This window comes from Brachyhypopomus gauderio, chromosome 18 (genome assembly GCF_052324685.1).
Source record: "Brachyhypopomus gauderio isolate BG-103 chromosome 18, BGAUD_0.2, whole genome shotgun sequence".
In the NCBI taxonomy this organism is placed as follows: domain Eukaryota; kingdom Metazoa; phylum Chordata; class Actinopteri; order Gymnotiformes; family Hypopomidae; genus Brachyhypopomus; species Brachyhypopomus gauderio.
In genome coordinates, this window is record NC_135228.1 from 12,906,420 (window position 1) to 12,919,492 (window position 13,073).

Sequence of the window (13,073 nt, forward strand, 5' to 3'; positions counted from 1 at the left end):
GTTAATGACTGTGGTGGGGCCTGTGAAGAAACTGCACACGCGCTAATAGACTTGGCCAGTCAGACCCCATGGGCCTCTAGTGGCTAACTGCTCATTACTGCCATTTAACCAGAGTAATTCATTATCCGGCCCCCGGTGCTCTGACTGGGTCGTGACCCTTTGCGGGCTCGGCGGACCACACTGTGCCGCTGTGTCCGGCTCCGCCCCCCTGCCCACTCATCCGTGTCTGCGTGCGCTTGGGGGAGGGGGAAGAGGCGGGACAGGGGGCGTGGCCAGAGCTGCTGTAAGGCCAGGCTGTGAAGCAAATCTGAAGCAGATGCCACACTGACTGGGGCTATAAATAGATATAAATAGACCACGGCGGCGAGTGAATGCAGTTGACGATCACTGTGCCTGTCGCTACCTTTAACGTGCGCGCGAGTCAGGGGATGACGCGTGGCAGCTTACACACACACACACACACACATACACACACGCGCGCTGCTGGTGCACTGCAACTGGTCAATACATTTTCCTGAAGGTAAACTCGATCTGCTCAGCCCTGGACAGCATATCTAGCCAACTATATTCTGCGCGTGTGCTTTTCTATCTTTCTAATGGGCTATGTAAAAGAGGCTCACCTTTATTGCTTGATTCACAGGTTCTTTAAATCAAGGGCAATAATGATGTGAATATTTAGAAACGTGCAGAACAGATGATCTATATAAAAGGGTGATGGTGTTTGGTACTGTAGAGCTTTTCCCCCCCAAGTCAAACACTCAGAAAAGCAGACTGCTAAATAACAAACACAGGGGTGAGACTCTAATGCAAATAATGGTGCTAGAGCACTATGTGATGGGAAATGAGAGAGAGTGATAAAGGTTAGTGAGCCATAAGTTCCCATAAGGATAAAGCCAATGCCCCCCCCCCCCCCCCCCCCCCCCCCCACTTCCACATTCTGCTTACGTTGTTCTTTCTTTCCGGGAACAACCAACAATACAGTCAGAGGAGCTTCTTTGGGGTGTATTCGAGCAGAAGACCTCACACCCTACAGTGCGAGACCCTCTGCTGACTGCAGCCTCTGTTACCATGTCCCGTGACGGGCCCACCCACGCACGCGGGCCACTCGCCCCCGCCGGCGGCCCGGCTGTGAAATTAACGCCGGGCCGTTCGCCGGGCCAGTGATGCAAGAAGGGGATGAGGTGATTAGGGGAGCAAAGCGTCCAGTGTTGAAAATGGGCTGTTGACGTGGCTCCAGGCTCCAGCCTCTCTCATTACAGCCCCATGACTTTAACTGACTGCAAAGCATTGAATTTCACACAGAGAGAAGTGTAATAAGGTGTTTGTGCATGAGAGCATTAACGTGCACACGCTCTGTGTGTGTGTGTGTGTGTGTGTGTGTGTGTGTGTGTTTAGCAGTGCTGGAACATTGCACTCCACACGTGCTCCTTAATTAAAGGCCACAGTCAGTCTAATGCACATAAAGCTCCTCAAGAAGGCGGCAGATGACGAGATCAATTAAATCTTCCAATTAGCTTCGCATCAAACACCTCGACTACTACTGAAATTTAAATGCAACATGACTCCAGAGTTCCAAGAATAGCCTCGGGCCTCTGAGGGAACGGCCAGGCTGCGAGACGCCCTGCAGGTCACGAGCGGCGTGGGGACGTTCGTCTGTGGCCACAACATTTAAACGACGAGATCAGACGTGCACACGCGACCCTAAAGGAGACGGCCACGCGCGAGTGTCCGTACCACGTGAGGATCCCAGCACTCTGAAGCATGGCTCCTTCGCTTTCCCCCAGCTTTCCCATCCCTCCCTCACTTTCTCTCTGTCCCCGCCTCCATAACACTCCCCATCTCTCCCTCCCTCCTTCATACTCCTCCATTCCTCTCTTCCCTGCACCCTTTCTCCCTTCTTTACTGCCCTCTCCTTCCCTCTCTCATTCACTCACTCCTTCCTTCCCTCTTCTGCTACCCACATTCCTCTCTTCACCCAAGTTCACCCTCTCCATCCTTCCCTCACCCTCTCCATCCCTCCCTCTCTCTCACTATCCCTCCATCATCCTCTCCATCTCTCTTCTTCCCCTTAAACATCCTTTCTGCCTTATTCTCCCTCCCTTGACTCACTCCCTCACTTTCTCTACCCCCCGCACTCACTCGTTCCCTCTCTCCATCCCTCCATCTCCCCTGCACATTTTCCTCCACTCTTGATCAGTTCAAAGCGAGGAAACATTTTTACTATAACAGGAGCCATTTTGCCAAAGCAAAAAATGTGAAAATGATTGTCAATTGTCATAAGTAACAAAATAGTAATGACAACTAACATAATAAAAACAAAAATGAAAAATAAGTGAAGAAAGTGTTAATAAATGAAAAACTTGACAAGACAGGATGACAGTAATAAGAATAGTAAATGTATTAATAGGATGAAGATTATATAGTGAGATATGTGGTGGGTGTTGGTGTAACATGAGCTAATCACGAGTAGACTCTTAAGTTGTACTGTGAAATGTTGGTGAACTGTCTGTGAAATGTTGGTGAAATGTCTGTGTGAATCTCTGACAGTGAAGGAGAAGGTGCTCCACCCCTCCACCAGTCTACCCCTCCACCAGTCTACCCCTCCAACAGTCTACCCCTCCACCCCACCACCAGTCTACCCCTCCACCCCTCCACCAGTCTACCCCTCCACCAGTCTACCCCTACACCCCATCTCTCCCACAGTGACCACACTAGTCTTCTCTCTCTGGGCAGCCAGGATTGTTCATATCTGCTTGTTTCTATGGCCAGATTGTGGTCACTGTGCCTGTTCTCGGTGGGGATCAGTGTCTGCTGTACATCCCTTACGGACATCTCACATACATCACATATATCCTGCAGCTTCATCATTCAACATCTCACATATATCCTGCAGCTTCATCATTCAACATCTCACATACATCCTGCAGCTTCATCATTCAACATCTCACATACATCCTGCTGCTTCATCATTCAACAGGGCTCAGCGTTACGCTTCATTGTTTAGTAAGAACCAGCAGAGTCCAACACCACTGCTAACTGCTTCTTGCTGCAGATCTGAATAAAGAGCAATTTATGACAGTTGCTCAAAGAGAGTTATAAGGTACTGAACCCCTTCGCTAAACTCCATTGAGCAGTTAACAATTTATATTATGATGCAAGCATAAAAGTAATGATGAAATCAGTATGAAAACATTACAGTGGATCTGATTCCCAGACCTGTTTCCCTCAACAGTAATGACGACCATAAACCTTGGTCACACACTTAAAGCCATGAAGAGGGGTTTCAGATTAACAGTGTGTCTTAATACTGCACTCCTCTAAAACATGCCTTACAGAAGGCATGTGGCCATCCTATAATTGTCAGACCAAATGCACAAAATAGCAAGCAAGAACACAAGATAAAAAATGGCCTAAAGATGTTTACACAACCGCCAACGAACATTTTAGATGCAATACCTGTCTATCTTGCTTAAAAAGTTAGTGGTTACCAAGCAACCCCACTACGAACAGAATGACAGTCATTGTTGCTCTGGGCAAAAAAACGCTATCGGATGCTTTTAAGAATAAAGCAACCAACACATCCAGGTTTTCTGAGAGCATAAGACTGCCAAAGTCTTAGAATGACTCATATGTCAGCTGAAATAAAGTATAGGCACAAACAGCCCTTCCAGTTTAAAGGCCTGGTGAGTGGAGGCCCGTGTTTATTTTGAGAGCACAGCCTTGTTTTTACAACAGTCCTCTGATCAGCTATTGGCTAGAACCACTTATGTGCTTAATTTGTTTAGTCTCGTGCACAGAGTATGTGGGAAGCTGACACATGCTTCTTCCGTGGAGGCGGAGGGGGCGGAGTTTAACTCCGGGTTTAGGGTAAGTGGGGTTAATGTTAGCATCATTAAATTATGCTGCACTCCAGCACTGCATTTCTAAACTTTTCCTCCGCTCGAAAAACAGCCATTAGTACATGCGAGAAGAACAGCACCACGGAAGATGGAAACCTAAGCCACGGGACGGGCGGCGTGATCGGCTTTCAGGGCCTGATGACATCACGACGAGGATACAACTTTAATGCACTGATGATGCCATCATTGAGATGCTGCAAGGCACCAAGGAAGAAACAGGCAGCCTCGGTGGTCACCAAGACCAAGACCTGGGTGAAATGGTCAGGTTGACAAGGGCACTCAGATGGTACAGGAGCAGCTTAAAGTGAACGCCATATCATGTCAACCTCGTAGCATACATTAAAAAAGAGCAGATACTTGAAACACTTCTATATATGATATAGTTGTCTTCTATGTGCATTTTAGAGTGATCTGTCAAATGGGTTACAACTTAAGTCAATTATCCATCTAATAACATCACTGACATCATTGCAACAAGTCACGATTCAGTTGGCTCTATTATGCATTCATGCTAAAATATGACTTATTATTATGATAGGACCGTGACGCAATATCTTCAACTTTTTAAACGACAAGATCATCTTCCAGGACAATGACGTTATTCTGTGTGTGTGTACATATGACCTAAAGCAGCTACACACACAATGAGGGCATACACAACTCTCCCACGCCGCCGTGAAAACAAGCGTGTTTACCTTAGAAACACACACACACACACACCCTCCGTTTTGAGAACATCCTCCTCCTTCTCCACACACACACCTGTAGCACAAGCCGAGCTAAAAGTTAAAGTACGAGCTTCCACAACTCCGTGAAACCAGCCACACGAGTGGAAACACACACACTGGAGATCCGTTTAAAACGTGTTTAAACACCCGCCTCGTCGGTATCGGTCGTGAACACATACGCGAGAACATTTGGCTGCGAGTTTCGCTCCGCGTTCTTGAACTTTGTTGGGCGGTACCGCCCGACCCGAGCATCCCGCGGCGGGTCTCCTCTTACCTTACAAGGGAACGGCAGCGTGGACGCAACTTTCTCCATCGCCAAGTTCCGTATGCTCGGAGTAAGTGGGCCACGACAGGTCGGGCAGCAGCTCAGCTTCTGTCGACACTGGTTACAAACCAGGTGTCCGGCCTGGCACTGCAAGATCGGTGGGAGAACATAGTCGAAACACACCGGACACTCGAACAACGCCGTTAGTTCTGCCGACTGTCCAGGCAGCGCGGGAGCGGGCAGCGCCACGGCGGCCGCGGGGACCGAACCGGACCCGGCGACCGAGCCCGACACCCCGGCTGCAGCAACAGCGGCTCCTCCAGAGGCTCCGTGCTTGTTTCCTCCCGCTTTACCGGCTCCTAGTCCTCCGCCCGCACCACCCGCTGAGGACGGACGGCTCATGGCGAAGGGTGGGGATCTCCGAGGGGAACCTGCGCGAGTTCGAGACCGAGAAGCTCGTCTTCTGCAGCCGGCTCGGCGCTCACACTCCGCCGCGACCAACCTCCAAACCCCCGCGGACACAACATGGCCGCCACTGTTTGAGAGCGAGGAGGAACGCCATTGGACGAGCCCGCTATGACGGACGGACGTTTGACCAATGGGGAGACGACTCGAGTCATTTATGTAATGGGGATGCGTTTACACACATATGGCATGTAGTAAACCTCAGTGAAAGTGAACGGATCTACTGGAAACCAAGCCAATGTTGACGAAACACCTTAAAGTTGTTTTTTACACCAACATTGAATAGTCCAGTTGTGTTTCGTTAAAAAATGATGTAACGCATTGTTATCTAGGAATAAAGGGCATCTGAATCACCACATCAGTATGTGATCAAATTTTGTTGCTCGAAACAGTTCCCTCATATTGGATGCAAGATGTGGTAACAGGTTCATTTAAAAGGTACATTCTTCTTGATCAGTAAAGACTTAATCATTTAAACAATAAAGCCTCCATCGCCAATCATACTACTGTCATTTCATTATCATTGATCACTAAAAGCAATTAAATCAGACGGAGAATTGAATCGGAAGGCAATGGGGATTTGAGAAACTGGATCTCTTGATCAAAAGGCCAAGACAAAAATAACCACCACCAGAGGGAGATAAACGCAAGTCATTTTAGTTCATGAATCGTCGGCTGTGCAGATGGGTATTTACCTTCTGAAAAGTTTGACCTTGTTCTGACAGTTTGACTTTGTTACGAACAATTAACTTTTTGAGTGTATATATGAAGGTTCACTTTACAAACTAAACAGCGTTCATCTTCATTTGGTGGTCAACACTGTATTTAATACAAAGCTTTGATACAAAGGGGGAAGCAAATCATTAATTGGCTATATGAACCTGTGCTCATGCAACAAGTGTTTGTGATCAATTATTATGAGCCTTACAAAAAAACTTTTAACAAAAGAACATTTAATTTTGGAGAAAATGCCTACAAAACAAAAACAGGATTTACCAACTACATTTTATTTTATGTACAAAAATTAGCAATGTTCAAGATACTACAATTAATGGTATAATCAAAGCAATGTTATGGAGCAGAATGAACGCAAAACTCAAAAAGTATAATAATATATTTACAAGCCTTTTTAGCACTTAGCATGTAACGACAGAACGTATACACGGGTCATAAGGCATCATAGTCATCGTCATCTTCGTGCTTTCTTTTCAGAGATCCTGATTCGTTGGACGAGTTTTGAGACACCATGTTGGTCGTGATGAGGATGTTTTTGGAGCCAATGAGAGAGGGATTGATGAGGACATTCTGGACTGTGCCTGGGGTGGTCGGGGTAGCTGTGAAGAACACATTTAGCAGTTTTAATTTGCACACCACACGATTTTGTGATCTAAACAAAAAGGGTCAGTTTTATATGCTAATATCAGGACAGGGCCGGATGGAGGAGTTTGATCCGTTGTGGCTACCCCTAAATGGGAATTGCCGAAAGAAGAAGTAGCAGTATTTTTTGCCCCAACCTCTTCAGCTGGGCATGCACTTTACATAATGTAACGTGTGCACGTTACATAAACCCAAGAACAAATGTCACCCTTAATGATACAGTGCTGGAACTCACCTGACTTGACAGAGGTAGCCTGTGAAGAGGGGATCTGGACAGTGAAGCGTGGTCCTGTCAGTGATACAGGTGTGCCCACTTTAGTGCCCATTGTCTGTACTGAGGGTGTACCTGGTGACAAACCATAGTTCTCTCAGTTCAGAAGAGCTGAGAAACACCACACGTTCTTATAACACCAAGAAGACAGGAGACAGTACAGGGGATAGGAGTCTTGATTCAGGCAGAGTGACAGAAGGCAACTGGACTTAATTCTATTACCCCAAAAGCCTGGGGGAACTCACCAAGAGTCGGTGTGCTCGGCCGACTGGAAACCGCCCCCACGCTGAGCCGAGGTACTGTTATTCTACCTGCCGATGAGGGTGCCTATACAACACCAGGCAGCGGGTGAGAACCACGTCACAAAAACTTCCTTGACTGACCACGCTGCTCATTTAGCATACCCTAGGTAATGAAACTGTATTTTCACCTCCTAGTATCCTTTCACCTGGTCTACAGGTAAAGGTTGGCATCACATTGTATGGGCAGATCTGGGAATTTTATTGACGGTACTCAGAACAGATGGCTGCAATATTTGTGCATTTATATTAAGTTATGTGTTTATACAAGACAATGATGGGAGGTTGGTGAACAACGCCTGAGTTTGTGAGTCTAGTTCAATTAGTGAATGGAGCGACTTGTGGTTTGGTTACGATAACTACAATGTCATCACATATGAAAGCTAAGATACTGATTTTGTCATCTGTGCTCATCACCACTAGATGGCCTGCAAAAATGGTGTTTCAATTCTTAAGTGGATATCTGTGGAGCACACACATGTAATTGCATATCGAACAACCGAACCTTTTTCTGGAGTGACTTGAGTCTGTAGTTAGGTGCAGTTAAACAGTAGCGATCTGGTGGAAGACGTGGCCCTGTGTAGGGCTTAATCAAGGGCAATGGAGTTTGGTTCTTTTGTCTGGCAACCTCCATAAGAAACTGAAATAAAGGAAAGTTTAAATTCACAATTAATTTTGCTATATGGATACAAGTGATGCGTCACCGGTCTTGTGAATACATAGAATGACTTACATCTCTCGGTGGTGGAGACGTGAAGGACTGATCCATTCTACACTGAATGGCTAACCGAATGTCATCGGCATCGACGTTCGACTTCTTCGCGTGAGTAGCATAGATTTTGGCGTCTTCAATTATAGTTGTAACATATCCTAATGAGGACAAAGATATAACGAGTAATTAGACTTGGTCTGAACGGTCTTTTTTTTCCACAAGGTAAGAAGTTAACTAGGAGTTACAATAATTAGAGGATTGCATTTTAAAAACTTACTGTACGTGAACTCCAACATTTGATTGATGACCCTGGGCTCATACTCGGTGATTCCCATGTCTTTCAAAATCTGCATCATAACCTTTACGAAACACAAATGTTAAGATACAGTCTTTTAAATTTTGTTAGGCTGCTAACAAAATCAAAAGTGTCCAGCTAATTAGCTAAGTTAGCCAAACTAGCTAGAATACCCCAACTAGGTACATAACAGTAAACTGGATGTGTTGGTATGCTGAATGAGTACATTTGCTTATTGCTACTGTCTCGAATAAATGCAAAAATTAGAGCACAACTTCCCTAACACGACATAAAGAATTAAAATGAGTTTATTCATGAACGTCCCTGTAGATACACAATATCGACTGGAATAAACTAACGAGCTGATTAGCCTGCTAAGTTAGCTACTTAGCTTAGCTAGCCAAACTCGACAGCCGATTTGAATTGCTTAAACACTTTGGCTTTAGCTTACCAACCCATGCACATAAACGAAATTGATTTACTTGTCATTTAATTAAATACAGAAAACTATCGTACTGTGTGAGTAAAATGGTTTTCTTAGCAGTAACCGTTTACCTGTGCATCTTTCGGAACTGTTTTCGGAGACGCCATTTTTCACGTTTGATCGTTCGCCCCGCCCTCCGTCGAACACTGATGAGGTCATATCCGCCGTCGTGAAACGCCTCGTTCCTGAGTTGGACCAAACGAGTCACTTCAGTCCCTATTGGAGAACCAGTGGACTTGTTTGTTTTTACCTCATGTGTGTTTATATACAACCCGACACTGTTCGAGCTAACACATGCTAGCTAACGAGCTAGTTACCTAGCTGGCTTGCTATTAGCTAGCACATCTTGTTTGTCGGCTAAGTTAACTTATACTGTGGCCAACTTTCGATATATGCTAACTAGTGTGTTAGGTGTATTTACATTAGCTGAGTGGCTAGCTGGTTGTTTTATCACGGGACAAGCGGACTGTCTTAACTTTTAATAATTTAGCTACTTGTTATGTGTTAGCTAGGGATTGCTAGCTAGCTAACACTAGGTTACGTAACTGTTATATTAAGTTGCTTATTAGACGACCACAACACATCTAGCTAGCCATCATCCTCACCATTGTGCTCATTAAAAGGTAAGTGAAAGACATTCAAACCGACAAAGCTGGACAAATCTGTTTAGGACAGCCAGCAGTGCATGTAATCTAGTAATGTGTTTATGAAATAATAATAATGTGACTTGAGAGTGAGTTTTGGACTAGATATAGGTGGCCTAGATCAACACTTGGCTACCTCAGTTAATGTAGTCTTGCATCAGCAGCTGTCTTTAGTCCTGTTGTACACTACGTGTGACTGTATGAATCTGTGTACGTTTATTGTACACACAGTTGTTCCAGGTACCTGGATAGGTACACCCGTGACTACCTATTCAGCTGCCCAAGATATAATGATTACTGAATGTGATATCTGTGTGTGGAAATTCTCCTCTTCTGTGCTTCTAGTGTTGTTCTCTTTTTAAGTTGCTCATATGATTTTCGTTGTGTTATGAATCATGCCTGGCTAGTGCTTCTCCTGTATGCAGTGTCACAAGGACTATTTTTAATCACACATGTTGACGCAGCTTTTGCAAGCCTCTTTATTCATACAGGCTCGTGATGTATGTGCCGGTTCTTGTCTGAAGACTAGCAGGTCTGGATGCTTCTCAGCAGTCAATCAGTTGTGATCTGTCAAGTGAAGGAGCTTCAATGTGGTTTCTCTTCTCAGTTTTCTTCGCACACTCGTACATAAACTATGACAGCAATGCGTGTTGATGCCAAAGTAGTGATGCTGGGGAAGGAGAGTGTGGGTAAAACCAGTTTGGTGGAGAGATACGTACACCATCGCTTTCTTGTTGGGCCATATCAGAATGTGAGTATTGGCACCCAGTTTTTTATTTATTTTACAAGGCTTGATACAATATCTGCAAGCTGGAAACAGTATAAAACAAAGAGTATTAAAAACATACATGTTTTCATGGGTAGAGAGAAATCATTTACTATACTTTACTTTAAAAATTAAAGTAAAACTTTAAAACTATAGTTTTAATTTACTTTAATCAGTTACTATAGTTTTGTATATTCCCCAATAGACCATTGGAGCTGCATTTGTTGCAAAGGCGATTAACGTCGGTGACAAAGTGATTACATTGGGAATATGGGTGAGTGCTACCATCATGATGTATATTTCTGCTTTGTGTCCATCATAAATATCACATTTATTAGAAACATATTGTTCTTTTTTCTTCTTTCCAGGACACGGCTGGATCTGAACGATATGAGGCCATGAGCAGAATTTACTACAGGGGTGCCCGAGCTGCCATTGTCTGTTATGGTACAGTTTGGTTCTCCTTGATGACATAAGACATTTGTGTTTTACCTCAGCTCAAACCATGAGTGAATATTGGGCTGCTTAATTTCTCATGGTATCATAGTTAATCAACCCTTCGGCAAGCCCTGAGTAGACAGAGGCTGAGGAACTCCTCGTCACTTTCTGTGTTTTTATCTTAAGTAACCTTTGTAGTCATTTTCAACTTGGAGTTATGTGGGAAAACAGCACGTGTTTATCTTTAGTGCCATGATCTGCTTAACCTTCGTCCTTTAGACCTGACAGACAGCAACAGCTTCTTGAGAGCCAAGTTCTGGGTAAAGGAGCTCCAGACCTTTGAGGAGGTACACAGGCCTCTCATCTTCTGTAGTACCCACTTGAGACATGCTCTCTGTGTGTGTGGCATAAGCTCTGCTCCTCCCCTTTTGATCTGTAGCACTGCAAGATCTATTTGTGTGGCACCAAGAATGACCTCATCGAGGCTGACAGGGCTATGAGACAGGTCGACTACCATGACGTCCAGGACTTTGCAGAAGGTTAAACCCTCATTAATATTTGAATATTTGAAAAAATTCTAGGTGATGTTAAAAATCTTTTATAGTTGATGTTACAGCTAATAATAAACAGTAATATTTCAGTAATAATCAAATAACCAGTGAGCATTAATGAATGTCCTCTGTCATCCACAGAAATTGGGGCACAGCATTTTGAAACATCTAGCAAATTAGGGAAAAATGTTGGTAAGCAGTACCTCAGAATGACCTTTTATGCCTTAAATGCTTGTGTACACAGTGAAACCTATTGTTTTCCCTTCTTGTAACAGATGAACTGTTCACCAAAGTAGCGCTGGACTTCAGTAACTCAGCTTTGGAACTCATGCAAGGTAAGAGTCAGTTATGCTAACATTTCAAAGCATTTTTTTTTGTTATAGTTAGTAAAATGCAACTGCAAAAGTGATTTTGCCCTGGGTACCCCAGTCCATGTGTTTTTGCCCAAATATTGATCTTGTCAGAACTGGCGTGGCATGTGAACAGGCAGGAGATAACTGATAGGATCTTCCCATACTCATTTGGCCTAATCTTCTAACTCTTTGGTTTTTGTTCCTAAAGATGAGAAAGGAGTGGACCTGGGCACTAAGAAGGACTCCTATTGGTACACGTGCTGCCACCACTGACCACACACAGGGCGCCATTGTGTGGTGTTGTGTTACCTGAAAAAACTGGATGTTTGCTCCCTTTTTTATTTTAAAAACAAAGACTACATCTTTTTTCCTCTCTGTCGTGCCATGAAGTGCGTGTGGGAGTGGTGAGCTTCGAAACAGGAAAACTTTCATGAGACTCGTGAGACTCTTTGATAATGAAGACTGGATGAAGTGGATGCAGATGCACTTCCCTCTGTAAAGGGGGAGAGAACTGGATTCTATGCTGCATGGAAGCGATCGTTCCCACTGGCCCTGATTACCCCCTCTCCACATAACTGCCTTGGGAGATTGCTTTTGTTTGTTTTATTGACTTAAACAGTTCTGTTGGATGTTCTCTGGTCTGTGACCATCTACGTTTACAAGTTGTGAAGCTGCTTCGGCCCATTTCGTTGTATATACCATTGTGTACTAGTTAGCTTGTGTTTGTTGGTAGAAGTTGATTTTTGATGCCTCCTGAGACCAGTGTGTTCCGTTCGATCAACAGTACAAACAATGGCCGAGAAATCGGATACGTTGCTGAAATCGGATAGAGATAAGAATGGAAGATTGTGTGTTTTGCTCCAGATGGTGAGATTATACCACTAGAGAATATAGAAGACACAACTCTGATGTTGTAGCCTTCCAAAAGCAGACACAACTGTTGAAGTTGGAGGTTGCGTGGAACTGTATGGGACCTCCCTGAATGTGGGCACGTTTGGCTAAACGACTTCTGCTGAACTGGCTCTTGTGCCTTCCCCCAGCTCAGAGCGGACATGCGGCGCCCGTTTAATGCGACTCCCGTGTTTACACTTTTTTTGTTTTAGTTTTAACTTGTGTGATTTTCGCTACTTTGAATTCCTTTTGGCTTATATTTTGAATGTACAGATTCCATACTTTGTGGGTTACACGTAGGTGTTTCAACCCAAGATAAGTGTTTGCAGTATGCCAGGGTTATCCTTTCTAATAGAAAATGCAAGTCAGTCCAATCTGCCAGTGATGCACTTGCATCATCTCATTTTCATGACTTAATCTTTATTAATAGACACTTAAATAAACTGTTTTAAAGTCATCTCAGTATGGTACACCGGATTATGGTGAAGTGTGAATGCACTGGGTTTATTAAAGTTTGTCAAGAAGACGTAGCAAGAAGCTGGAATAAAAAATGCTGCAGATGTGTTTTTATTTTAAAGTCAGTGTTGGTTTCAGTGTTTTGGGGGTGTGTCAGACATGTAGTCTGAAAAACATGT

General features: G+C 44.3%; 3 protein-coding genes across 3 annotated transcripts in view; 1 reads left to right on the top strand and 2 right to left on the bottom strand.

Moving 5' to 3' along the window:
* Positions 1–5,482, bottom strand: part of siah2l (seven in absentia homolog 2 (Drosophila)-like) — an 18,154-nt gene extending 12,672 nt beyond the window's left edge. The window contains exon 1 of the mRNA XM_076979477.1: positions 4,902–5,482. Coding sequence (XP_076835592.1) covers positions 4,902–5,294 — 393 coding nt within the window. The 5' untranslated portion in view covers positions 5,295–5,482. The remainder of the gene's footprint in view (positions 1–4,901) is intronic.
* An 866-nt stretch (positions 5,483–6,348) lies between these two features.
* Positions 6,349–9,014, bottom strand: taf9 (TAF9 RNA polymerase II, TATA box binding protein (TBP)-associated factor). The gene is made up of 7 exons (XM_076979478.1): positions 8,867–9,014; positions 8,294–8,375; positions 8,038–8,174; positions 7,810–7,944; positions 7,251–7,332; positions 6,970–7,080; positions 6,349–6,691 (listed from the first exon to the last, which is right to left on the bottom strand). The coding sequence occupies exons 1-7, from the start codon at positions 8,900–8,902 to the stop codon at positions 6,525–6,527; spliced, it is 750 nt and encodes a 249-aa protein (XP_076835593.1). The 5' UTR covers positions 8,903–9,014; the 3' UTR covers positions 6,349–6,524.
* Positions 8,973–13,015, top strand: rab24 (RAB24, member RAS oncogene family). Its single transcript, XM_076979479.1, has 9 exons — positions 8,973–9,418; positions 10,047–10,190; positions 10,411–10,479; positions 10,574–10,652; positions 10,923–10,990; positions 11,083–11,182; positions 11,336–11,386; positions 11,470–11,529; positions 11,756–13,015. The coding sequence occupies exons 2-9, from the start codon at positions 10,074–10,076 to the stop codon at positions 11,818–11,820; spliced, it is 609 nt and encodes a 202-aa protein (XP_076835594.1). The 5' UTR covers positions 8,973–9,418; positions 10,047–10,073; the 3' UTR covers positions 11,821–13,015.
* The last annotated feature ends 58 nt before the right edge of the window (positions 13,016–13,073 follow it).

Coding starts and splice junctions, on each gene's coding strand:
- rab24 (XM_076979479.1), top strand. CDS start 10,074: ATGACAGCAATGCGTGTTGATGCCAAAGTAGTGATGCTGGGGAAGGAG. Junction 10,480..10,573: donor TGATTACATTGGGAATATGG/GTGAGTGCTACC, acceptor TCTTCTTTCCAG/GACACGGCTGGATCTGAACG. Junction 10,653..10,922: donor AGCTGCCATTGTCTGTTATG/GTACAGTTTGGT, acceptor TTCGTCCTTTAG/ACCTGACAGACAGCAACAGC.
- taf9 (XM_076979478.1), bottom strand. CDS start 8,902: ATGGCGTCTCCGAAAACAGTTCCGAAAGATGCACAG. Junction 8,175..8,293: donor AATGTTGGAGTTCACGTACA/GTAAGTTTTTAA, acceptor TGTCCTCATTAG/GATATGTTACAACTATAATT. Junction 6,692..6,969: donor GGCTACCTCTGTCAAGTCAG/GTGAGTTCCAGC, acceptor TGTTCTTCACAG/CTACCCCGACCACCCCAGGC.